Source organism: Ovis aries, chromosome 3 (genome assembly GCF_016772045.2).
Source record: "Ovis aries strain OAR_USU_Benz2616 breed Rambouillet chromosome 3, ARS-UI_Ramb_v3.0, whole genome shotgun sequence".
NCBI classification, from domain to species: Eukaryota; Metazoa; Chordata; class Mammalia; order Artiodactyla; family Bovidae; genus Ovis; species Ovis aries.
The window spans coordinates 122,052,107-122,079,659 of NC_056056.1; the positions used below are offsets into that span (position 1 = coordinate 122,052,107).

Genomic DNA, 27,553 nt, shown 5'->3' on the forward strand with positions numbered 1-27,553 from the left:
TTCAAATGAATTGGAATACAATACTGTATTTTTAAAAATCTGGTTATTTGTGCTTTTCTGATTGCTGAATACAAAACAAAGGTTGCTATTATTCTAAATTTTATCAGACTTTTGGCCAAACTAAGATATTGTCTTAGTATTTTTTTTACATGCAGTTCAAATTAAGTGAATGCTTTCCAGTCAAACTTCTCATTCTATAGAGAAGTATGAATTATCTCCTTAATATTTCCTAACACATAGTAAAATTAATTCCCTTTGAAATTTTGATTAAACCTCAAAATATATTTAAACTCCTCAGAAGACAGACATTTATTTTTCCCTGATATCATCATGCAGTTCAAAGCCATAGCAAGGACCACAACCAGTATTAATACAACATATGTTATTCATTTATGTATCCTATAATAAAAATAAGAACACAGAGAAGAAAAATACATGTTGCACTGAGATTCTGATCCAGTACAGAGAACAGATTTCGATGCCTCATAATAGTCAGATTTTTCCACGGAAAACATAGATGCCTGTGGAATTATAAAAATCCTTCTTATGAAGTCTGTTCTCAAAATATCTTGACCAAATAAACTATCACAGGGAACTAGATCCAATCTATAGAACTCTTCAGTGTATAACCCACTACATGTGACATTCATATTTAAAACAAGTCAGTAAATAACACTTGGAGACAGACTAACTCAACAATGCAAGATTCAGAACTAATGATTAGGAATGGCAGCTATAATACAGTAATAAAAGAAATTCAAATTCAGGATATTTATCTCAGGCTCAAATCTAAAATAACCTTGTAGAAGTTTACATTGTCTTGAATAAAAGCATATAATTAATTAAAGAATAAAGATAGGTGAAGATAAAGGGCAAGTTTACTAAATCACATTCCATGCCAAAGATTATAAACTGGTATTTTATCTTACAAACACAACTCTATACCAATTTCGAAGTTTAAAATACTGAGGGGTGCCATAAGTAATTAGTTTGGGTAGTCAAGGTTTAAATTACATGACACATCTCTTTTCAAACTAAAAGGTCAAGCTTCCAAATTTAATAGCATCTTTTCCCAATAATCAAAATTATCACAATCCAAATACTGGTTTGGCCATAACATCTTACAGAAAAACTCAAATGAACATTTTATCCAATTCACTACAATGAGTTTAGCTAATTAATTAGCTAACATCACTACTATTATGTAAGAGAAAAATTTATATTTTGTGTACTATAATTGGGTGGCTTTGTAGTAAAGAGAAAAAGAATGACCCAAACAGAAATTTCAAGACAGACTGGTAAAGATAAAAGTTCAAATATATGATTGAAAAAAAGTTCTATGTAAATCAATTGAATCTATCCTGATAACTAATATGCTAGTTATTCCCCAAATAAATTGTCCATTTTGAATTATAGCATATATATTTTTATAACTTGATTCAACATTCATTTCTTAACACATTACTAACCAGAGGCATTAGTTTCTGCAAAAAATCCCCTGGTCAATAATGTGTTAACAGAACTATGATTTTAAAATGTGAATAAATGATGAGGGTAAAATTCTACAGAAGATGAGATGATCTTTAAGTTCAGAAATGCATTATATAGCTAGGGAAGGAGAAAAGATATGCTTAGAGAGAAAGAGATTTTAAAAATTTGAGACCATCTTAAATATTATTGGAAATCATGAGATATTAACACATTCTGTATAAAAATGCTACAAAATTTTTAAAAAAGCAATAATAATCAAAGTTAGGTAGTATATAATAAACCATAATAAGACATAGAAGTTGACCCCAATATCTTCAAGACATTCTCAATTCCCATAACCCTTTAAAGTCAAATTAGGTATAAGAACCTCATGAGATTTCATTTGGGACAGGATCTTGGATCCTGGATCTAAGATCCTTGGATCTTATCTGTGAGGAGGACTCTTTCAGTTTATTACTTAATATGATGGTGTTTAGGCTGGATAGTTAAGGAACAGATACTTAGAAAATAAGTCAGGTGACTGGGGAAAAGAACAGTGGGGTGTGTGTAAAAGGAGACATTAGATAACAATAGCTCACATTTATTGCATGCTTAATATGTGCCAGGCATTGTTTTAAGTGCTTTATATATATCAACTAATACAATTCTCATCACAACCCTATCAGCTATGTCCTGTAATCAAATTCATTATAAAGATTAAAAATCTGAAGCACAAGAAATTAAGAATTTGTTCAATACCACCCTCAGTTAGTATGTGGGAGAAAATACAGATCATGTAGAAATAAGGAAAATAAGAAGAATTTGGATTAAATGAGTTAGAATTGAATCCATATTGTTGAACTCCCTATTGCCTACTACAATAATCAACATATTTCATTAAGTTTTCTCTCTGGAAAAAGATACTAAATCTGAGTCAGATATAGTCATCTACTGAAGAGGGAAAAGAAACCCCAACTTTTGTGACATAATGATAAAAGTATTTTATATATTTACTTACTATCTGCTTCTATACATTGTCAATACATACAGGATCATCTATTAATGTGATATTTAATGGCTGACTTTCTTGGAAGTCTGGAGGTTTGTCAGTACACAGACTCCTAATTCTTTCACCTGTTTTAAGAAGCAACTATAAAATTATTTTATAGTTCCTCTAGTAGACCTCTGGGTAAAATGCTGAAATGCACATTCAATTCAGATTTTTTTAAAAGTACTTTATTCATCCCAGCAACTAGAGAGAATTAATATTTTTTCTATACATATGCTACATTTTTAGTAAGTTCTAAAGCATGACATGGTCCCTAATTATTTAAAAGCTATATTGAGAACTTCCCTGTGATCCAGTGGTTAAGAATCCACCTGCCAATGTAGGGTACACAGGTTCAATCCCTGGTCTGGGAAGAGTCCCCATTCCACAGGGCAACTAAGGCTGTGAGCCACAACTGCTGAGCTGGTGCGCTAGAGCTCACACTCCACAACAAGAGAAGCCACCACGATGAGAAGCCCACTCGCCACAACTAGAGAGTCTGTGCACAGCAATGAAGACCCAGCATGATCAAAACTAAACACATTTTTAAAGCTATATTGACTTTCAAAATCTATTTTGTTTGGGCTATTTTCTGTACTTAAACATTGATCACCTTAATGCACCATGAAGGCATGTGAAGTAAAGCAAATATACTATTGATGGGATTCAATACATGATACTTCAAAATATGGTACCTTAAGTATTTTAAGCGGAAGGAGTTCTAGAAAATGGGAGAAAGGGGGAGTTCACGTGGACATTGCATCCAAGCCTCTCCCCTGAAAGTGATCCTAGCACCCTCAGGTGAGAGATGCCCTTCCTATATCTGAAGGAAAGGAGCACTCTTATCTCTGAATACAAAGTGAAGAGAAGATTCCAAACAGACTCCATTAAATTTCTCCCAGTTTACTATACTTTGTATTCTTTGACCTACCTACCACACTTCTCCATGACTGTGCATTCTTCATTAAACCTAGCATAAACCAATTGGGATTTAACCATTTCTTTAGATCTTCATTTCCTTAAGAAGGCTCCTGTGTTGTGTAAAACTTACAATAAATCAATTTGTCAGTCTGTTTTTGGTCGTTTAATTTTCAGAACCAGGCATGGAACTTAACAGGGTCAAGGAAAACTTTGTATTCCCCTACACTACCCATAAAATTAAAAAAAAAATTATTAAGTGACAATTTTGACTCTGTAACGTTTACACACCTCAGTTCAGTCGCTCAGTCGTGTCCGACTCTGCGACCCCATGAATCGCAGAAGGCCAGGTCTCCCTGTCCATCACCAACTCCCAGAGTTCACTCAAACTCATGTCCATAGAGTCAGTGATGCCATCCACCCATCTCATCCTCTGTCGTCCCCTTTTCCTCCTGCCCCCAATCCTCCCAGCATCAGAGTCTTTTCCAATGAGTCAGCTCTTCACATCAGGTGGCCAGAGTACTGGAGTTTCAGCTTCAACATCAGTCCTTCCAGTGAACACCCAGGACTGATCTCCTTTAGAATGGACTGGTTGGATCTCCTTACAGTCCAAAGGACTCTTAAGAATTTTCTCCAGCACCACAGTTCAAAAGCATCATCTTCGGTGCTAGGCTTTCTTCACAGTCCAACTCTCACATCCATACATGACCACTGGAAAAACCATAGCCTTGACTAGATGGACCTTAGTCGGCAAAGTAAAGTCTCTGCTTTTGAATATGCTATCTAGGTTGGTCATAACTTTCCTTCCAAGGAGTAAGCATCTTTTAATGTCATGGCTGCAGTCATCATCTGCAGTGATTTTGGAGCCCACAAAAATAAGGGAATGGTTTACACACTTCAGTTCAGTTCAGTTCAGTCACTCAGTCGTGTCCAACTCTTTGCGACACACTTAGACACACACAAAACAAAGTCTGAACAAAACTAAAATTAATGAAGCAGACAAATGGTGAGGAATCTCTCTGCATCCACAAGCTAAAATAACTCTGGTTATTTTACCCAGAGAATAACGCATGCCCTCTGAAGTAACATTTTTGAGATCATAGTACTGCAGTCTCAGGAAGAGATAATCACAGATCGATCGTGTCAATCACAAATAATACAAGTCCTTGCTTAGGCTGCTATGCAAACTTGGATTACTGTTTTGATAGATAAAGCATGAAAATAGTGCTATCAAATAGTTTTCATTAAGCACAAACTATTTTATTCACATAGTTTTAAAACTAGAGTCCTTCAGAAAATTAATCATTCTATGAAAAATAACGGCAGCAAAATATTAAAACTATCTTGGAAATTAAAATTTTACGCATAAATATACACAGGAAAAATCACTAGTTCTATGCATTACTAACATCAGTTTTAATTTTCTAGGGTGTAATAATATAAGCCAGTCATATAGGCTAAGAAAAACTCTAAACATTCCATCACTGCAGGGTCCTATAAATACTATATATAATTTCCATAAACAGAGAAAAGGGAAGTGGATGTGTAAAGAATGTGTATTGGAGATTACTGGGGGTTAAGTAAACTAAGCTTATAGTTCAGATTCTGGAAGTTGATTATACTCAAAATGTAAATATTAACATGTAGTGTTTACCAGATGAAATGCTGAGAAAATATCTAATCTTATTGGAAATTCTAGGGCTTACTTCCAAGTGTTACTTGTGCTTCGCAAATACCTAAAGTTTCCTGATTGATTTGTACTTTGTAAAGAAATATTTCATAACAACAGAGCATATTCATTAAAGGAAAGTTACCCAGCCTGAATATTTAGTTTAACAATAGCTGTAGTTATGTCAACTACTAAAATTCGCTTTCCTTTTGGCAGCTAAGCCCATAATTGGTTTTGCCTTCTTAGTGGAAGCTGTTTCTAATGACGGTGATTTTCAGCTTGTATTTGCCTGCAGCCACCTACTCATCCCCTCTCTAAATGTGTTCTGAAATACGCTGGCAGATTTGAATGGCACTAGAAATGTGTAAGAATTTAAATTTCCAGTAGGATAGCTGAAAACATAAGAGGAGCCCCTTTACTCCTGATTTCTATATTCTGAACATGGTCTATAATAAACAGTAATAAACTGTGACTTCCAACTGGAAGTTTTATCTAAAATAATCATCTCTTCACATTAGTCACAGATCAATTACCTAAAGAGCAACAAGTAAATTACTTATAGAAATAAGAATATACCAGGGCCTCATGCCATTTTTTTAAAGAGCTACTTGAAAATGTTACCAATAAAAGAAAAACATTGGTCATCTATATGAAAAGTATCTTATATCCATTTACCTTCTCAAAGTTTTTAACTCTTTAATAGCCTCTGAATGTCACTGTCTCCACATCCTCTAGGACTTTGCTTCATTTATCCCTTCTTTTATAATGTTTTAAAATAACTTCATTTTTATTTATTTATTTGGCTGAGTGGGATCTCAGCTGCAGCACATGGGATCTTCATTGCATCATGTGGGATCTCTTGTTGCGATGCACAGAATTCTCTAATTGTGGAGCTCAGGCTAAGTAGCTGCAGTGCAGGGGCTCAGCTGCTCAGGGGCATGTGCGATCTTAGTTCAAAAACCAGGGGTCAAACCCCTGTTCCCTGCATTGCAGGGTGGATTCTTAACCACTGGACCACCAGGGAAGTCCCAGTTTATCCCTTCTTGCTTCCCTGGTAGCTTGGACAGAAAAGCGTCTGCCTATAACTTGGGAGACCGGTTTCGATCCCTGGGTCGGGAAGATCCCCTGGAGAAGGAAATGGCAACCCACTCCAGTATTCACACCTGGAAAATCCCATGGACCGAGAAGTCTGGTGGGCTAAAGTCCATGGCGTCGCAAAGAGTTAGACACAACTGAGCGACTTCTCTTCACTCTTCAAACTCTTTATATCTTCTATCTTTACTTCTGGTCCTTCCTACAATCAGGTCACACAATTTGACCACATACACACCTCAGCTATCTTTCCTTCACAAACTCAAATAATAACCCACAGTCACTTTCTCCAATTCACCTCTTTCCAATAACAACCACTTTAAAGTGACTTTCACCACCACACACCCACAGTAGACACATTTTTTCCTAGCTTTATTAAAGATGTAATCTCTAAATCCAATTGCTATTTTTGATACAAAGGATCATAAGAGACTACTATCAGCAGTTGTATGCCAATAAAATGGACAACGTGGAAGAAATGGACAAATTCTTAGAAAAGTACAATTTTCCAAAACTGAACCAGGAAGAAATAGAAAATCTTAACAGACCCATCACAAGCATGGAAATTGATAATGTAATCAGAAATCTTCCAGCAAACAAAAGCCCAGGTCCAGATGGCTTCACAGCTGAATTCTACCAAAAATTTCGAGAAGAGCTAACACCTATCCTCCTCAAACTCTTCCAGAAAATTGCAGAGGAAGGTAAACTTCCAAACTCATTCTATGAGGCCACCATCACCCTAATACCAAAACCTGACAAAGATGTCACAAAAAAAGAAAACTACAGGCCAATATCTCTGATGAACATAGATGCAAAAATCCTCAACAAAATTCTAGCAATCAGAATCCAACAACACATTAAAAAGATCATACACCATGACCAAGTGGGCTTTATCCCAGGGATGCAAGGATTCTTCAATATCCGCAAATCAATCAATGTAATTCACCACATTAACAAATTGAAAAATAAAAACCATATGATTATCTCAATAGATGCAGAGAAGGCCTTTGACAAAATTCAACATCCATTTATGATAAAAACTCTCCAGAAAGCAGGAATAGAAGGAACATACCTCAACATAATAAAAGCTATCTATGACAAACCCACAGCGAACATTATCCTCAATGGTGAAAAATTGAAAGCATTTCCCCTAAAGTCAGGAACAAGACAAGGGTGCCCACTTTCACCGCTACTATTCAACATAGTTCTGGAAGTTTTGGCCACAGCAATCAGAGCAGAAAAAGAAATAAAAGGAATCCAAATTGGAAAAGAAGAAGTAAAACTCTCACTGTTTGCAGATGACATGATCCTCTACATGGAAAACCCTAAAGACTCCACCAGAAAATTACTAGAGCTCATCAATGAATATAGTAAAGTTGCAGGATATAAAATCAACACACAGAAATCCCTTGCATTCCTATACACGAATAATGAGAAAGTAGAAAAAGAAATTAAGGAAACAATTCCATTCACCATTGCAACGAAAAGAATAAAATACTTAGGAATATATCTACCTAAAGAAACTAAAGACCTATATATAGAAAACTATAAAACACTGATGAAAGAAATCAAAGAGGACACTAATAGATGGAGAAATATACCATGTTCATGGATTGGAAGAATCAATATAGTGAAAATGAGTATACTACCCAAAGCAATTTACAAATTCAATGCAATCCCTATCAAGCTACCAGCCACATTTTTCACAGAACTAGAACAAATAATTTCAAGCTTTGTATGGAAATACAAAAACCTCGAATAGCCAAAAGCAATCTTGAGAAAGAAGAATGGAACTGGAGGAATCAACTTGCCTGACTTCAGACTCTACTACAAAGCCACAGTCATCAAGACAGTATGGTACTGGCACAAAGACAGACATATAGATCAATGGAACAAAATAGAAAGCCCAGAGATAAATCCACACACATATGGACACCTTATCTTTGACAAAGGAGGCAAGAATATACAATGGAGTAAAGACAATCTCTTTAACAAGTGGTGCTGGGAAAACTGGTCAACCACTTGTAAAAGAATGAAACTAGATCACTTTCTAACACCGCACACAAAAATAAACTCAAAATGGATTAAAGATCTAAATGTAAGATCAGAAACTATAAAACTCCTAGAGGAGAACATAGGCAAAACACTCTCAGACATAAATCATAGCAGGATCCTCTATGATCCACCTCCCAGAATGCTGGAAATAAAAGCAAAAATAAACAAATGGGATCTAATTAAAATTAAAAGCTTCTGCACAACAAAGGAAAATATAAGTAAGGTGAAAAGACAGCCATCTGAATGGGAGAAAATAATAGCAAATGAAGCAACTGACAAACAACTCATCTCAAAAATATACAAGCAACTTCTGCAGCTCAACTCCAGAAAAATAAACGACCCAATCAAAAAATGGGCCAAAGAACTAAATAGACATTTCTCCAAAGAAGACATACGGATGGCTAACAAACACATGAAAAGATGCTCAACATCACTCATTATTAGAGAAATGCAAATCAAAACCACAATGAGGTACCACTTCACACCAGTCAGAATGGCTGCGATCCAAAAATCTGCAAGCAATAAATGCTGGAGAGGGTGTGGAGAAAAGGGAACCCTCCTACACTGTTGGTGGGAATGCAAACTAGTACAGCCACTATGGAGAACAGTGTGGAGATTCCTTAAAAAATTGCAAATAGAACTACCTTATGACCCAGCAATCCCACTTCTGGGCATACACACTGAGGAAACCAGAATTGAAAGAGACACGTGTACCCCAATGTTCATTGCAGCACTGTTTATAATAGCCAGGACATGGAAACAACCTAGATGTCCATCAGCAGATGAATGGATAAGAAAGCTGTGGTACATATACACAATGGAGTATTACTCAGCCGTTAAAAAGAATTCATTTGAATCAGTTCTGATGAGATGGATGAAACTGGAGCCGATTATACAGAGTGAAGTAAGCCAGAAAGAAAAACACCAATACAGTATACTAACACATATATATGGAATTTAGGAAGATGGCAATGACGACCCTGTATGCAAGACAGGGAAAGAGACACAGATGTGTATAATGGACTTTTGGACACAGAGGGAGAGGGAGAGGGTGGGATGATTTGGGAGAATGACATTCTAACATGTAGACTATCATGTGAATTGAATCGCCAGTCTATGTCTGAAGCAGGATGCAGCATGCTTGGGGCTGGTGCATGGGGATGACCCAGAAAGATGTTATGGGGAGGGAGGTGGGAGGGGGGTTCATGTTTGGGAATGCATGTAAGAATTAAAGATTTTAAAATTTAAAAAATAAAAAACTAAAAAAAAATAAATAAATAAATCCAATTGCTATTTTTGGAACTGATCTGACTTGACCTCTTTATAAGATTTTTGTTGTGACCTTTTCCTCTCATTATTGCAGTAGTCTGTTCCCTTGACTTCATAACTTTACTCTCTCTTCCTTTCCCTTTCTACTTTTCAGTTCCGATGTGGCCCTTGCTTCTGCATATTCAATAAATGTAGATGTCATGCAGGGGTGGCCACTAATTCTTTGCAGCTTTTTCCATTGAAACATGGAATCTATTTCTTATTCCTTGAATAGACCTTAGGACTAAGTATGGCCAATAGAATGTGATGAAAACCACATGTGCAAGTTCTAGAGTCCAGGCTTCAAGAAATCTTGCAACTTTGCTTTCTTCCTCCTGGAATGCTGTTCTGAGACCACTGTTTAATGAAAAAACTTGAGATGAAAGACCACATGGAGAGACAGGGAGATCCAGCCATCTCAGTTGACCAGCTGACCCACTGGACCCTAAGACTTGACAGACTCACAGTGGCTCATGAGAGAGCTCAAGTAAAAACCAGAATAACGATCCCAGTTTACCCAGAAAGTCAAAGCAAATAATGCATTGCTAGAACTTACCTGGTAGTCCAATGGCTAAAACTCCATTCTCCCAATGCAAGACGCCCAGGTTCGATCCTTGGTTGGGAAACTAGATCCCACATGTTGCAACTAGACCCCACATGCTGCAACTAAGACCCCATGTGGCCAAAAAAAAATGTTGTTTCAGCCACTAATTTTTATGATGCTTTTATTATCAGTAAATGATAACTGATACGATAGGTATCTTCCAGGTTTTTAATGACTCATTTCTTGTCTCACTATATACACAGGACTGGAAAAGGTCAGTTTTCATTCCAATCCCAAAGAACGGCAATGTCAAAGATGCTCAAACTACCGCACAATTGCACTCATGTCACACGCTAGTAAAGTAACGCTCAAAATTCTCCAAGCCAGGCTTCAGCAATATGTGAACTGTGAACTTCCAAATATTCAAGCTGGTTTTAGAAAAGGCAGAGGAACCAAAGATCAAATTGAAACATCTGCTGGAACATCAAAAATGCAAGAGAATTCCAGAAAAACATTTATTTCTGCTTTATTGACTTTGCCAAAGCCTTTGACTTTGTGGATCACAAGAAGCTGTGGAAAATTCTGAAACAGATGGGAATACCAGAGCACCTGATCTGCCTCTTGAGAAACCTGTATGCAGGTCAGGAAGCAACAGTTAGAACTGGACATGGAACAACAGACTGGTTCCAAATAGGAAAAGGAGTATGTCAAGGCTGTATATTATCACCCTGCTTATTTAACTTATATGTAGAGTACATCATAAGAAACGCTGGGCTGGAGGAAGCACAAGCTGGAATCAAGATTGCCGGAAGAAATATCAGTCACCTCAGATATGCAGATGATATCACCCTTATGGCAGAAAGAGAAGAAGAACTAAAAAGCCTCTTGATGAAAGTGAAAGAGGAGAGTGAAAAAGTTGGCTTAAAGCTCAACATTCAGAAAACTAAATTCATGACATCCATTCCCATCACTTTGGGGAAACAGTGGAAACAGTGGCTGAATTTATTTTGGGGGCTCCAAAATCACTGCAGATGGTGATTGCAGTCATGAAATTAAAAGATGCTTTCTCCTTGGAAGGAAAGTTATGATCAACCTAGAGAGCATATTAAAAGCAGAGACATCACTTTGTCAACAAAGGTCCATCCAGTCAAAGCTATGGTTTTTCCAGTGGTCACGTATGGATGTGAGAGTTGGACTATAAAGAAAGCTGAGTGTCAAAGAATTGATGCTTTTGAACTGTGGTGTTGGAGAAGACTCTTGAGAGTCCTTTGGACTGCAAGGAGATCCGACCAGTCTATCCTAAAGGAGATCAGTCCTGGGTGTTCATTGGAAGGACTGATGTTGAAGCTGAAACTCCAATACTTTGGCCACCTGATGCGAAGAACTGACTCATTTGAAAAGACCCTGATGCTGGGAAAGATTGAAGGTAGGAGGAGAAGGGGACAACAGAGGATGAGATGGTTGGATGTCATCACCAACTCAATGGACATGGGTTTGGGTGGACTCCGGGAGTTGCTGATGGACTGGGAGGCCTGGTGTGCTGTGGTTCATGGGGTCACAGAGTCAGACATGACTGAGTGACTGAACTGAGCCGAACTGATATATATCTTATGGGTGACTGTAACGTCAGCCACAACCTTATCAACCAACTGTATGATGATAGTTCCAAAATGTATTATTTTTCCCTTTAAGCTCTAGACCAATATTCCCAACTTTGTATTTACATGTTTACTTGATCTTTATTTATATTATAGCCACCTCAAACATGGCCCATGAAAATGAATTCACCACTTCCTCCCATGTCTCAAACTCTTCCATCTCTTGATTTCCCATCCTATCAAATGGGAATCACTATCACCCTGCCATTTCACTCAAGTTTGCAAATCAGGAGTCTTCCTAGATTTTTTCTCTTATCTCGTCCCCCTTTAACACAGTCACCATGTCTACCTGTCTAAGTGTTCTTTTATTTACTTATTTTTTTGGAGCATGAGTGGTGGAAGGGTTTTGAGGGAGAAATAAATAAAAGGAATTTTTCAGTCAACTGGGACCTGCTGATTATAACTATCCACTCCATGTAAATAAAAATTGGTTTATGTACAGTCACACCCACTTAATTCTGAATTGTCTATTTCACACCACATGGACAGAGTTGAGTGGCTGAGACAGTATGGTAGGAATAACCTAAACATTTATTATACGACCTTTTACACAAAAAGTTTGCCAACTCCTGACCTAGATGATTTACTTGCATCTAAAATCTAGATTTTGTTTATTTAATTACTAAAATATTATTTGAACTCTGATATCTATACAATAGTTCTGTGTATTGTTCTTTCAGTTCAGTTCAGCTCAGTCGCTCAGTCATGTCTGACTCTTTGAGACCTTGTGAATCGCAGCACGCCAGGCCTCCTTGTCCATCACCAACTCCCGGAGTTCGAACTACTCAAACACACATCCATCGAGTCGGTGATGCCATCCAGCCATCTCATCCTCAGTTGTCCCCTTTTCCTCCTGCCCCAAATCCCTCCCAGCATCAGAGTCTTTTCCAAGGAGTCAACTCTTCGCATGAGGTGGCCAAAGTACTGGAGCTTCAGCTTTAGCATCATTCCTTCCAAAGAAATCCCAGGACTGATCTCCTTCAGAATGGACTGGTTGGATCTCCCTGCAGTCCAAGGGACTCTCAAGAGTCTTCTCCAACACCACACTTCAAAAGCATCAATTCTTCATCGCTCAGCTTTCTTCACAGTCCAACTCTCACATCCATACATGACCACTGGAAAAACCATAGCCTTGACTAGACGGACCTTTGTTGGCAAAGTAATGTCTTTGCTTTTCAATATGCTATCTAGGATGGTCATAACTTTTCTTTCAAGGATTAAGTGTCTTTTAGGGGATAAGAAAGTAAAACTATTGTGAGGGAGGTTCAAGAGGGAGTGGATATATGTATATTTATAGCTGATTCATGTTGTTGTACAGCAATTATCCTTCAATTAAAAGAAAGTAAAAATAATCTGGTCTTTATACAGTAGAATGCATAATCTCATGGAAGTCATGACCATGTTTGGAAGTAATTTCAACCAAAGGCAATGAGTGAAGGCTCACTAAGATGATGGCAGTGAAATGGTGTATGAAGAATGAGTGGGTTTAACATAGGATTAGTCAGCTTGAAGCTCTTGGCTGGGAAACTAGTGTGTTTTGCCTTTAAAGTCCCATTCCAGGTGCAGTATGTTCCATATTAATCAGTCCCATATGGATGTCAGGCGGGATGGGAGTAGGCTGGATGAAAGGCTGCTTTCAACGTGCAGTGTGTCTAAACACCAGGTGTTTGGAGGTGGAATATTTGGTAACATTCAAAGGACACCTTGAATTTTTTTACTCTTCACCCTCATGTTCTTCTCTCCCTCAAATTACTCTTCCCATTTTTTTCTTTTCTTTATGATGATATGACTATATTCCTATTTACTCAGAGCTCAAATTGTAGTTCTCATTGATTGGGTTTTTTTTTCCCATCCTGATACTTTCTATCATGCCCTTCCACTCAGTTTTGAATTCTTATAAGCTCTGTCTCTATAGTGATTTCTATAACTGTAATCTCTACCTGAAATTTCTTGTTCATTTATTGTTTGCTTACTGTCTGCCTGTCCACCATGGCACTATAACCTCAATAAGAATAGAGAGATTGACTGTCTGACTTTTTTATCTGCAACACATAGAAAAGCATGTGGCATACATCTTAAGGTAAATAAATGTTTTTGTTGAAAACATCGATTTTATTATGATGTTTTAAAATACCTGCCTGTATTTTAATTATTTAAAGTATGTCTGTGTGTCTACCGAGCAACAATTTCCTTAAAGTAAGGTCCATGTTTGATTCACATTTAATCTTAATAATGCCCCCCAAAGAAAGAGATTCATTTGATATTTTTGAATTTTTAAAAATCATCAAATAACCATTATCTTGAGTCCAAACAAGGGAAATATATACAAGTAGATGCCAAATCTGATAGAGTGGGAGAGTTGAGAATGTTTTATTTTCAGATGCTAAGGTAGATAATAAAGCAATACTGTTATATGCTGAGACTACATAAGGCATTGCATAGCAAAAGCTGCCATTTTACTTAATTCTCTAAACTGCGATTAAGCAAGTTCTCCTAACTAAAAGTAGAACCACTAAAAATGATCATTAAAAAAAAAACAAACTTAGTCTAAGTTCCATGCCTATTATTAATAATTCTAAGAAAAAGTTCTGTGACTTTCACTACCAAAGTAGAAGAACAAGCAGTCAAGAAATTAAATCTAATACTTTGTGGTTGCCTGCTATAAAGTGCTTGACTTTCTGTGCATTAAAAATGGTAGAACTCAAAGGTCCACTGTAGTTTCATAAGTGCTTTTGCTGCTGCTGCTGCTGCTGCTAAGTCGCGTCAGTTGTGTCTGACTCTCTGCGACCCCATAGACGGCAGCCCACCAGGCTTTCCCGTCCCTGGGATTCTCCCGGCAAGAACACTGGAGTGGGTTGCCATTGCCTGCTCCAGTGCTTTTGCTAATTGTGTACAATTCTTTTCTTCTTATGAGAATGTGGTTATTATATGTCTACTCCATGGAGACATCCATGGTTGTTCAATGGCATCTCTCATAGCTTCCAGACAAAGGTAATTATGTGCTGAGTTAAAAATACACATCTACAAGTTCTGCTCTCAAGGTCTGTGGGGGTGTGCATGCTAAGTCACTTCAGTCATGTCTGACTCTTTGCTACCCTACAGGCTGTAGCCTTCCAGGCTCGTGTGTCCATGGGATTTTCCAGGCAAGAATACTGGAGTGGGCTGCCATGCTCTCCTCCAGTGGATCTTCCCAGGGATCAAAGCCATGTCTATTGTTGCCTGTATTGGCAGATGGGTCCTTTAGCAATAGTGCCAGCTGGGAAGCCCAAGAAGGTCTGTGGTCTCCCTCAAGCTGATTCACTGCTAAGAGTTCTTACGTACCTCCAATTAATCCTAACTGCAGGGAATTCTAGAAGCATTGAAAAAAAATAAGAGTAAATGAGGAGCATAAGAGTAACCAAAGACATCTTAGGTGGCTATAAAATATCTCAGTCATTGGTTGAGACCAAGTATATACTGTGTAGTACATCAGTAAAACCCAGACACAAAATTCCTACCAATTATAATCATAATTAGTGAGGATGAAAATTTGTTGAAATTGTACCGCTATCTGCCTTAGTAGAGCTAAAATTTAAAAAGATCCACAAAATAGTAGAACAACTCAATTCTATAAACTGATAGACTGACCAGTTTAACATGATTATTAGAATAAACATCAGTCAATTAAAGTTGACTGTAAGTCTATTACTGTTATATAAATACATCCTTAACATTTTTCTCAATTGTAAAAACAGCAAGATTCTGGATTCTTGCCAAACTGACCTTTTTTCTGCCTGCTTCCTGAATTCTTCTCTTTTGATCACCCTGAGTCATTCCTAGCTTTGTATGATTCAGTCCCCTCCTACCTCTCTTTATAAACCTTGTTGTGTTCCCTTCTCTTGTCCAAGCCTGTCACCTAACTGTGGGAGTTTAATAAACACTATCTAATTATGACGATGCTCCTTTTATTTTTATTTTTCTCCATTTACTTCTCTATTATGTATTTCTATTTAGAGTCAATCAAAAACATTTAGTGAGCAGCTACTCTACAGAGGAACAGCCTTCCTCAACTCTAAAAGATTATACTTTCATTTTTTAAAATTGTAGTATAAAGATTATGACTTTATTTACCCTGTCAATGATAGTTTCCCATGGAAGAGTGACTTTTAGAAAACAATTTCATGCATGAGCTACTATAGTGCTGTTTTCTCAATTAGGAGTTTAATCTCTTAGGAATGAGGTTGTGTCTTTGCATGTTTGGTATAATACAAAATACAGAGTTTACCAGTCCTGAAGAAATAAAATGAAATGATAGTTATTCCTAACATTTTTACATTTGTGCTACTAAACTTAAAATTGTGCTTAGCAAATACTCAGTAATTCTTAGATATTATAATTTATAAACTAATCATGTCTCTTTATAATTGAAAATAAACCATTTGACTTTTACCATAATGTTACCTTTCATGGTGGAGGTTATGTGGCAATGCATGAGATGTTAAAGTAAAATAAAATTACAAGAAAAAAATATTTCTTTCAATTCCATTTTTAAAAGTTTTCTTGAAAAGGCATAAAAAGCAGGACAAGAGAATTGAATTATATTCTGCAGAGGGAATTTTAAAATCACAGAAGCTTGAAACATGAACGACACCTTAAGTATCTAATTCAGTCTCACATATTATTAAACAAAGAGAATACTAAAATATTCAAATTATGTATCATTTCATTTTAGTTAAAGTTCACAGAGGCACAAAAGAACTGTCTCTTAAACTATGCCGAGCATCGCTGCATGCTAAGTCACTTCACTCGTGTCTGACTGCAACCCTATGAACTGTAGCCCACTAGGCTCCCCGGTCCATGGGCTTCTCTAGGCAAGAATACTGGAGTGAGTTGTCATGCCTTCCTCCAGGGGATCTTCCCTACCCAGGGATGGAACTCATGTCTCTTACGTCCCCTGCATTGGCAGGAGGCCCTTTACCACTAGCGCCACCTGGGAAGCCCTATGCTATACATTGCAAAATCATTAATCATCTAATAATTTTGATGAGGTGTGACAATTAAAGATAAAACTGTCAGAATTGAAATATTTCATCAAGATCCAAAGTTAGTACTGTACAACATTTATATACTTATTTTTAATTACATTTGGTAATTTTTGATGTCACCTCTTTGTATCTAGGGAAGAAAGGAGATCAGTGGTGATCAGGAAAAGAGACCAGAGTTCTAGTGAGTCAAGGTTGAAATTTTGAAGCCCAAAATATCATGTTTAGGTATTAAAAACTTAAGATATACTTCATAACATATTTAATCGAAGAGACTTGAACAAGGAGTGAATATTTACTGAATTTTTACTGTCCTAGTACTGTGCTGTTTTTATTTACATTCAGATTTAATCAAATTCTTGATGGTTTAGGATTAACTCTGTTTTATAGATGAGAAACTAAATACTAAATAAACCATGCAAAATAATGGTTAACAGGATGGATTCAAATTCTGTCTCTGCCACTTACTAACTGTTGCACTACTCTGGGTCTTAACTAATGTACGAAATAGGGGGAAAATTCATACCTTCTTCACAGGGCAATTTTAAGTATTATGTAAATTACTTAGTGCACATAGGAAGTGTTTTAAGATGTGTTATAAATGGATTTACTCTGAATCTAATGAAGTTGAGGCATAAGGGCTTCCTCATTTGCACAGTCACATTCCGAGGCCCCATAATGACTTGAGTGTATTATTAATCATAATTGTGTATTTCCTCTACTTAAAGAGCAACCTCTTTAACTGTCAACCTTAACATTTTGCCTTTGCAGGATAACTGCTTTACAGAGTTTTTCTGTTTTCTGTTAAAAAAAAAAATTGCCTTTGCTTGCTCTTGTTACTGTTAGTGTTGTATTAGAAAGATAAAATAGGGACTGCCCAGGCAGTCCAGTAATTATGACTTTGCCTTCCAGTGCAGAGGGTTTGGGTTCCATCCCTACTCAGGAGAGAAGATCCTACATGCCTTGAGGCCAAAAAACCAAAACATAAAACAGAAGCAATATTGCAACAAATTCAATAAAGGCTAAAAAAAGATGCACACAACCAGTGACAGCAAATCCGAGATAAGACCTAAACTCTAGGTGCCTAAAGAACTGGAGTTCTCAATTAAGATTACTTTCTGCCTATTTCTAGCATTGTCCCGTTGTCTCACAACTGTAACTGTGGTATACAAAGAGTATAAATCCTCCTTTCATGTGAGAAAACAAACAGTTCCCCAACTGTATTTCCCTCTTGTCTCCACAGAAGGAGGAAATGTGCTACATTCAGCAGTGGGGTCTAGAGTAGCCAGCTACCGTCACCCGCCAAACCTAACTCACATACATACATGGCTACATTCAAGGGGCATGAGCGGAAGTGAAAGCATCCCGAGAGAAGAATGAATCACCCTGTGCCTTGGTTTGTTTTTTACCAGGAGTACAGTAAAAGTCTCTTACAGCCTCTATTTCTCATAGATGGCCCTTAACCATCTGAAAGCAAGGACTTGAGCCTAGAAGCAGGGATGACGAGGTCAGCCATGAATTTATGGATTCATTCTTTGACTACCCATGATCTGTTCACCACAAATGTATGACTCTGATGCAAATGCTTTATGGGGACCAGCTGTATTTGGAGAGTATATGAATTCATTTATTCAATCAACAAGTTTTATTGTGCACCTACTCAATTTTATCTAGAAAGAAACAAGATAGGAGAGGTCCCTGATCTCACTGAGTGTACACTCTATGAGATTTTTTATAGGTATCTTAAGTCACTTCACTTATAAAAACAGAGGGCATTCTAGCCTGCAGATATAAACCACTGAGAGTAATTTGCCTTGTCAGTCAGCATATTTAATACCCATCACTCATTTTTGCTCTTGAAATAGTTTACTGATCACTGCCAATGCTAAACATCTCCCTGAGACTCTATTTCATTCACACAAGTAATTACATACTTTGCTGTTGGGTGACCATTTGCATTAGTAATTACTTCAAATTACAATCAACAGATATGCAAACTTTCTCTAAAAGGTGTAGTCTTGCAATAGTCTCCACAATAATTGAATCACAATCCATTTTGTAAAAAAAAAAAAAGAGAGATATAAAGAAATCAATGTTGTATGTGTTATGCATGTTTGGCAGAATGGATATCTTTTAAAACTCCTAAGCAAGTATACACTAAAGAACATTATTACACAGAAGTATGCTGAATGTTTTCCGGCCACGTGTACATAATGCAGATGGCATGTTGCCTTGTTTAAGAAAGCCAATATGTTACTAATAGATTTCTTATCAAGGACTGGCATCCACATTTACCTAGAAGAGGTAAACTCATACTACTACTTCAACTTTCTTCCATTTTTAGAAATAAAATCAAAAGAAAAGAGCCATAGTTTTGTGAATTACTTAGAGCCGTTATCAGATCTACCCAAATATATACCAAACAAATAACATCAAAACTTTCCAAGTTATATAGTCTAGCTAATAAAAAGGCAATATAAATAAAACTGTTAACTAGCTACAAACTTTTAAATATTTAGAAAAAAATCCTTAAGATTTTCATCTGTACATGTTTCACGAATTGATATGGTGCATAATAAAGCGTCTTATGTACTGGGCTCTAAGTTGGCTTATAGTTTTTTGAGAAACAATTCAAGATTTAACCTAGGGCTCAATTTCACCGCAGCCACTGCTCTCAGGGTATTTTTGCCAGGGTTAGAGAATTCCAATCATTGTTCCTAATGCACTGTCTACTGCCAAGTAATAACTACTTAAGTTACCAGGTATCATCAGGGGAAATCTCTTTCAGGAACACCTGGGAACTGAAAAGATGTACGTACTCAAATATCTGGCATTTCTCAAGTCAGTTTCAGGGGCATTTCAAATATTTGCTGGAGGTTAGACAAAATAGAACAGGATAATTTCCTGTTCTACAGAATTCATAAATTACCATACTTCTAATTACAAAAAGAAAACATCCGGCTTGCCAGTAATTTCTATCATGAGCACAAAGCTTAATTTTTCCTTCTGATGAAGTATTTGTGGCATGCGGAGCTTCAGAAAGCAATATGAGGCACCTGGTTTTAGAAAACTTGATTAGATATGTTTTCATTTATTTAAAAGCAAATTTTAAAGCAAATTATATGTCAATCATAAAACAATATAGCTGTGTTATTTACTACTAATAATTTTTTTACAAAATGTTTGGAGACTTTTGATTTCAAGTTGATATTAGGACAAAGTTCGTTATTACCTCTGATATAGATATAGTAAAATGCCAAAGGAAAGACAAGTTGTCTGAATTGTGCATCCGTGCATGCTAAGTCACTTCAGTCATGTCAGAATCTTTGCAACCCCATGGACTGTAGCCCGTTAGCCTCCTCTGTCTGTGGGATTCTCCAGGCAAGAATACTGGAGTGAGTTGGCAAGGCCTCCTCCAGGGGAATCTTCCCTACCCAGGGATCAAAAACATGTCTCCTGCATTGGCATGAGGGTTCTTTACCACTGGCCCCACCTGAGAAGCCCAGCTGAATGACAACGATAATTATAAGGTCTTACTCACACAATTAGACTATTTCATAATCATTGTTAATTTTCAGCGAATCACCTGAAAAAAGTATTCTAATTTTATATTTCCAACAAACGTATGAAGTACTGCTTTACAATGGCAACTTTTTGCTTCTAGCAAGGTTTGGTAAAAAGTCCAACCAATTCTCTGCCCCCAAATTTTACTAAACACCAAGGAATTGTAGGGGTTTCCCAGGTGGTGCTATTGGTAAAGAACCCGCCTGCCACTGCAGGAGACATAAGAGACGCAGGTTTGATCCCTGGGTTGGGAAGATCCCCTGGAGGAGGGCATGGCAACCCACTCCAGTATTCTTACCTGGAGAAGTCCATGGACAGAGGAGCCTGCCAGGGTCACAAAGAGCTGGACACGACAATACAAAGATAAACACACTCACAGATGGAACTTATATGAATACCTAAATATGTTAATAATCTAAATTCAATTATTGAATGTCCATTTAAAATACCAATGAATTCACACTTCATTATTTGCTTCTCTGGATTTTCTATGAGAAACAAAAGCCACCTAGCAACTTTTTAAAAACATTTTCATAAACTTTAAGTGTTCGTTGAAAAGAAAATGTCTAGACTCTCCAACATTTTTATTCTTTATGTGAACAAAAAGTTGCATAAGAAGGTAATCCTCAATCTTTGGGATTCAGTCACAGGACATTCTAATTATTATTGGAAACAAAGTAAACAGTCCACTTCCTGAGACCAAAGGGTCTTCTGAAAAGTGTACTCTTCCTGTTAAATATTATAACGATCAGAACGTTGTAAAACAATTATTCCGATTGAAGCATAAAGATTTTAGATTGGCTCCATTTCTTTTACATATTTACATGAAAGTTAGAAATGAAAAGCATAAAATGTTTATGTGTCCAAATAAAATGGTTTTGTGACCAAGCATTAATATCCTCAGTATTCCTGAAGACTATTTTCCAGTTTTTTGAACTGACTGATTCTCAGCATTTAGGAAATATGTTCTGGTAGGGTAGGATTATCTTAGTGTTCAAATCCATATAATTTTTTTGTCCATCTCCCTGGTTTTTGGATTGCACCAATTGTCAACCAATCCTTTATAGAGTATTCACATTTATATAATACCAGGTGATATCAGATGATGACGAGAGAATGGAATGTTGCCGTGTTTTTTTATTTGAGTACAAGTAACAATTTTAGTTTATAAAACTACATAAACAACTGTACTATATAAGTCCATCACACGTTGGGCACTGTCCTGAGAATTAGAACCAATGGGGACTAGACAATGGTGATGGTTGGTGATGGACAGGCAAGCCTGGCGTGCTGCAGTCCAAGGGGCTGCAAAGAGTCGGACGAGACTGAGCGACTGAACCGACTGGGGACTAGACAGATATGGCTCTACCCTCCTCAACATTTACAGGGCATGTTTCCTAAAAGTTTTTATGCTTCATACTTTGAAGCTTCATTTGTTTTTCATCTGTCTTTAAGACTCTCAAATATCCATATATTATGAGACTATTGACAGAACTACCTTAAGAGGTTCAATCTTCGGTGATTAAATATCATTCTATTAATAAGAGTGAACAAAACTGAAAAGAGAGAGAACATGATGCAGGAAACTTCAATAAACAAACTTTCTTCAAATTTTATGATCTCAAAATCCTAATATTGCCTCCAAAAATCCTTTTTTCCCTGCCAACAAAGATAAAATAATCTTTTGACTGCATACACTTTATATCACAGTGTATACAAATACATTGCTCAAATTCTTCCTTTACTTTTTACAAGAAATTGTATACTATGTACTTGAAGAATGCATTGGCTGTTATCAGATAACTGTTTTATCATCAAAGAATGCATCCATCAAAGGATGAATCACCTGTCATTTAAGGAAAGTTATTTGGTTTCTATGTTCTGGAGTATAATTATTTAAATCATTATAGAACTCAGGAACTGAAACTGATAAACTTAATCCTGTAACTAAATTTCACTTGTAGTTTCACCTTTGAGAATACGGAAAAACAAAACAGACAAAACAAAAAAAAAAAATCTCATCTATAGCAAAACTAAACCCTGAAGCAAACAAATATACATTAATTCTCTTTCAACACACCACGTGGCTTATTTAGCTGCTTAGTTGGAAATACCCACAGTTTTACGTCCCAAGTCACCTCTGTGGTTTAAGTGTTTCTTAAGGATTGGAAAAATACAAATCTTTAATAACACAGTCATTACAGTCATTACAGACTATTACCACTTTCACCAAAACACATGTTCATAATAAAGCATCACCTTCGACTGCTTCAATACCATTCCATTTTCTCAGAACAACTTAAAATACTATTAAGCTTCCTGTCTTTCATTGTCTGCTTCCACTTTTTCATAATTTTGCATAGAAAAGGTCATCTTAAAATGTTGGTATACTCACCTCCCTGAACAAAAGCCAGTTGTATGGGGTAGATGTTGAAGAGTCAATCTGAGGCAACGGAAGTAGACATGGGAGGGAAACTCCCAGGGGTGTATCCAGTTTTGTTGTACTGTTATTTGGCATACCAATGACAGAATTCTTGAATTATTTAAAACACACACACACAAATACAAAACAACTCTGATCTACAGGGGTGCTATTCAGAAAGATCACTATGCCAAAAACATAACTTGTTTCATAATACCATGAACTTTCCCAAAGTAATCTTTGTATCTCTTTACAGCATTAAACAAACACACTTCAGAAATAATGGTACTGAAATACCCTTCAAAAAGCAGTAAGGATTTTCTTTTGGCAAAGGGAGTTGTTTGAAATAATTTTTAATGCATCAGCAGTACTAAAATACAAGCCTATTTTTGATAACTATCACTACCATATTTTTAAAGACTACCCTGGTAGCTCAGACAATAAAAATTCCGCCTGCACGCTGTGCAGGAGACCTGGGTTCGATGCCTGGGTTGGGAAGATCCCTTGGAGGAGGGAATGGCTACTCTCTCCAGTATTCTTGTCTGGAGAATTCCATGGACAGAGGAGCCTGGCGGGCTACCGTCCATGGGATTACAAAGAGTTGGACACTGAGTGACTAATACTTTCACTTTCTTTAAGATACATTTAACATACACATAGTCTCATTAACTATCAGAAATATTTGTGATATGTATTCAAATTATTAGATAATAAAACATATCTAGAAAGTTTGATAGTACTGATTACTGTTGCTTTCATTTCTTAAGTTAATTTAGTCAACTAAATTATAAAGACACTTGGAAAGAGATAATGACAGTGTTTTTCAAGTAGACATTCAGGCCCAAATTAAAGTCTAGAGATTGACTTTAAAGTTGTACTACTATAATGTCATGCAGACCCTCTAAAATAATCATATCATTTCCTGCCATGTAATTATATGCTTTCAAATTTATACTAAGTAAATTATGACAAGTACAAACAAGTGTGTTTGAGAGAAAAGTTGTGGAAAAGCCCTTGTGTCAAAATATATTAAAAAAGTAAAGCCCATCTCTACAGTTACCCTCACATTTTTTTAGGCATAAAAATGTGGTATTTGAGTTAATAAAATATTTAATAGGACTAACACACACATAAATACATATCAAGAAAAATTTGCATGTATGTGAAATAATGTATTTACACTATGGGCATTGCTGGCTTGAAAAATGGCAAATCAAATCAAATAGTAATAATAAGGATTAAGGAGGACATCTGTTTGAATCGTTTTTTAGTGCCTAAAATCACCTAAGGTTCTCAAAGATTTTCGAAAGAATGAGTTCACAAAAAGTTTCTCTACAGAGTATTTTCACTTTGGGAACTTTCCAGGTTTCAAGAATGTCCCACTCAAAGGGGAGCCAAAGCATTGTTTCCAGATTATATCAGCAGTTCTGTGGGTTTTTTTTTCCTAATTAGTAGCTAATAAATTCTAGTTCTATCTTCATCTAATACATTAAAATCCTGTCTGACACAAAAGAAAACTTGCCATTCCAGTACTATCAAATAAGCAAGGCAACAAGCACAAAGAGCGGGATGCTAGTGGTGGAACCAGCAGTGGCCAAAGGAAGAAAAAGAGTTAAAAACATCATTTTTTATTTTCAGAGATCCTTCAACTGCGGTCACTGCAGTCACTGCGACTGGAACAATATAGTTAGCAGCGGAGTACAAATACAAGCCCCAACTCTACAGGACTTTATTCCCCCAAGAGCATTTTTAATCAGAATCTAACTACACAGTACACACACTTTCACACAGAAGCTTCCGAACACACACACGCTGAACTTTTACCTGTTTTTATGCCGAGTCTTTAGCAAGTTTCTTCCAAAGGGAGCCATGATCCGCTAGGCCAGCGAACAGCAAGGATGATATCTTAAAGTTCTCGCGGGTGAGAGTGGGGCTGGGATGGTGGGGGGGGGCGGTGTTGGATTTGTAGAGTGGAGGGAGAACTGGGAGCTTCCTCTTCACCTCCTCAGATGCTCCTGGTTTCTTAGCTCATTAGTAGCCGCCTAAAGAGAGCGGCTGAAAGTTGTGCAACTGCTGCTTAACTTTGAACTGCGGGATTGTTGTGACTGCTGCACCTTTGGAGACCTGCCCAGCTTCAGCCTCCAAGAAGGCGTTTGGAGGCAGGAAAAGGAAAAAAAAAGAGAGAGAGAGAGAGCAAGAGAGGAAGGGAGGGGGACTGTATTGTGTTCTGTAGTTATTTGCAGACTTGCTAAACTTTAAAGAACTGCCAACCCCACAGGCATGATAATACCCACGAATGGGAATTTCACTAGATTTGGAAACACCCCCCCCCCCCCCCGCTCTCCACACCCAACCACACAAGCTGTAGTGAACACACAAAAGATTTAAAAGTAAATGCCCCCACCACCCAGCCAGCTCCAGTCTGTGAAAAGTAATCTGATCGAGGCCAGCAGGAGTGAGGGTCAAGAATTCTTTGCCTACCGATTCGCCACAAAAATCCCTGCCTGGGGTTTCAGACTTAGAGGAGCGAAGCTGGAGGCTGGGTCCTGGTGGACTCGAAGACCACTTGGGAATCTGAGCCCCCCGAGTTCAGGCGGTTAAGAGGTCCCCAGCTCCTCCACTCTTCCAGTTCATCTTTCAAAGTTGGAAGACCTGAAGGACCGAAGGGCTCCAGGGCTGAAAGATCGCAGCACGGGCACAGGAACCAGCCAGGGTTTGGGGTCTCGACCCCGCCCCATCTTTGTCATTGACTAGCCCTTTTGGAGTTTGAAGGAAGAGCCAACTGCTTGCTCTCACCCCTGGACGAGTAAATTGAGATAGGACGCGCCGGGCGCCTCCTGGGAACGGAAGTGTGTAGTGCTGGTCGAGGGACTGGGGGCATCGCCCGGTCCCGCGTAGGCTCGAACCCGGGACCCCGGCAACCCGTGGGTGCGGGGCGGGCGTTGCTCGCCTGCGCGAAACGCCGTGAGAAACAAAGCGCTGTCCAGGGGCGAGGCCCTGCAGAACTTTCCCAAGACATTTTTTTCTCAGATTTCATTTCCACTCCTGTCCTCCGACTTCCCTCTCGTCTACCACCTCCTCGCGCCACCTCCTGCCCGCCCCCAGCCCCGCCGCTCTTCTGATCTTTGCTTGGAGGAAGGGAGGGGGGGAAAAAAAAAATCAAAGCACTGTGGCTTCAATCTGAGTAACACTTCAGGCTTGTGGAGCTCTAGCTCTCAGCAAAAGACATGAAAGGCTCATACTTTGGGAGCACACTCCTGACCCTCAACAAAAAGCACACCGAAAAAAGGGTGATCTCAAAGTTTCCTATAGTTTTTATATGCACTGATTTATACAGAATTCTACAGAGCTCAAAAAACTCGTTTTTCCAAAATTTACTATCATAATTCTTACCTAGTCCTCTGTGCTGTATATACATATATGTATTTTATATAGCACTATTATTTAAAATTTACTATTTGTAATTGTACATAAATATTACAAGCCACATATATATCCCTAATTGTTATAAGTTAGCTCATTTATTACAATAGCCAGTGCTTTAATTCCATTCAGTTCGGTTCAGTCATTCAGTCGTGTCCAACTCTTTGTGATCCCATGGACTGAAGTACTGATAGGGTTCCCTTACCTTTTATCTACTCCTGGAGGATAGGATAATTTTTTAAAAATGCGGTCATCTTTTAAATGCTTCTGTGGCAACGATGCCAGAGAAAATCTTTAAAATACTAACAGTAGTAAGTATTAATGATATATTTTGTTTTATATGTTTATATATATACATATTAATTTATACCTGTATGGGGCTTCCCAGGTGGCTCAGTGATAAAGAATCTGCCAGCCAAGCAGGAGACTCAGGTTTAATCCCTGGAAAATGGCAACTCACTCCAGTATTCATGCCTGGGAAATCCCACGGACAGAGGAGCTTGGCAGGCTACAGTCCATGGGATTGGAAAGAGTCAGACAGGACTTAGCAACTAAACCACCATCACCACCACCACCATACACATGTATGTGTATTAATATGTGTATATATATACACATACACACTTTACATGCAACATAAATAAAACAATCTTGGGTATAATTCAGCTTCAGTCCTTGACTTTATTTACAAGCACATCCCCCCAAAATGATACTAACATGGAAACTTGCCCAGTTATTCTAAGTTGTTCAAAATAGAATCCCCTAAAGCTATACTGTTCACTTATTAACAATGGCTGCAGCCAAGTTGGAAAGAATTTTGCATTTACAAATATCCTTGCATTTCCTGTAGCTTCAGTCCCTTAACCCTTATTAACATTATTTATATATGTAGTTTTCATATAAAACAATTTTTAATAGAGCAGGTTAATGGAACAAGAGGAAACAACATTATATCTTTATTAGCATAATCTTACGTTGAGTTTCAAGTTAGCACAAATGAACCTCATTTAGGATGTAATTATTCCTCACATAAAATATTCTAGTAATACTATTTATGACAAGCTCTTTGATATATGAGAATTAAACACAAAGGATTAATATCCCTGAGATATCAAAAGCTGAAAGGAATCGAAAACATGGTCACTTTTATCTAAACAGAAATGCAAGCAAACAATAATTTGAAAGAAAATAACAAAACCATGTTTTTAAAAAACAGCTATTAGCCAGATATTATGTAGATAAATTGAAATGAGATTTTATTTTTCATCTATCAAATTGCCTGATTTTTAAAATGATAAGGCTCAGCTGTGTCAGCTGATGGTCAGAGTATTCTACTCGACATAAATAGTACAGATGGTCAT

General features: G+C 37.4%; 1 protein-coding gene across 1 annotated transcript in view; it reads right to left on the minus strand.

Annotated features, from left to right (window-relative positions):
• RASSF9 (Ras association domain family member 9) overlaps nucleotides 1-24,786 on the minus strand; it is a 37,048-nt gene extending 12,262 nt beyond the window's left edge. The window contains exon 1 of the mRNA XM_004006236.6: nucleotides 24,594-24,786. Coding sequence (XP_004006285.1) covers nucleotides 24,594-24,640 — 47 coding nt within the window. The 5' untranslated portion in view covers nucleotides 24,641-24,786. The remainder of the gene's footprint in view (nucleotides 1-24,593) is intronic.
• Nucleotides 24,787-27,553: the final 2,767 nt, after the last annotated feature.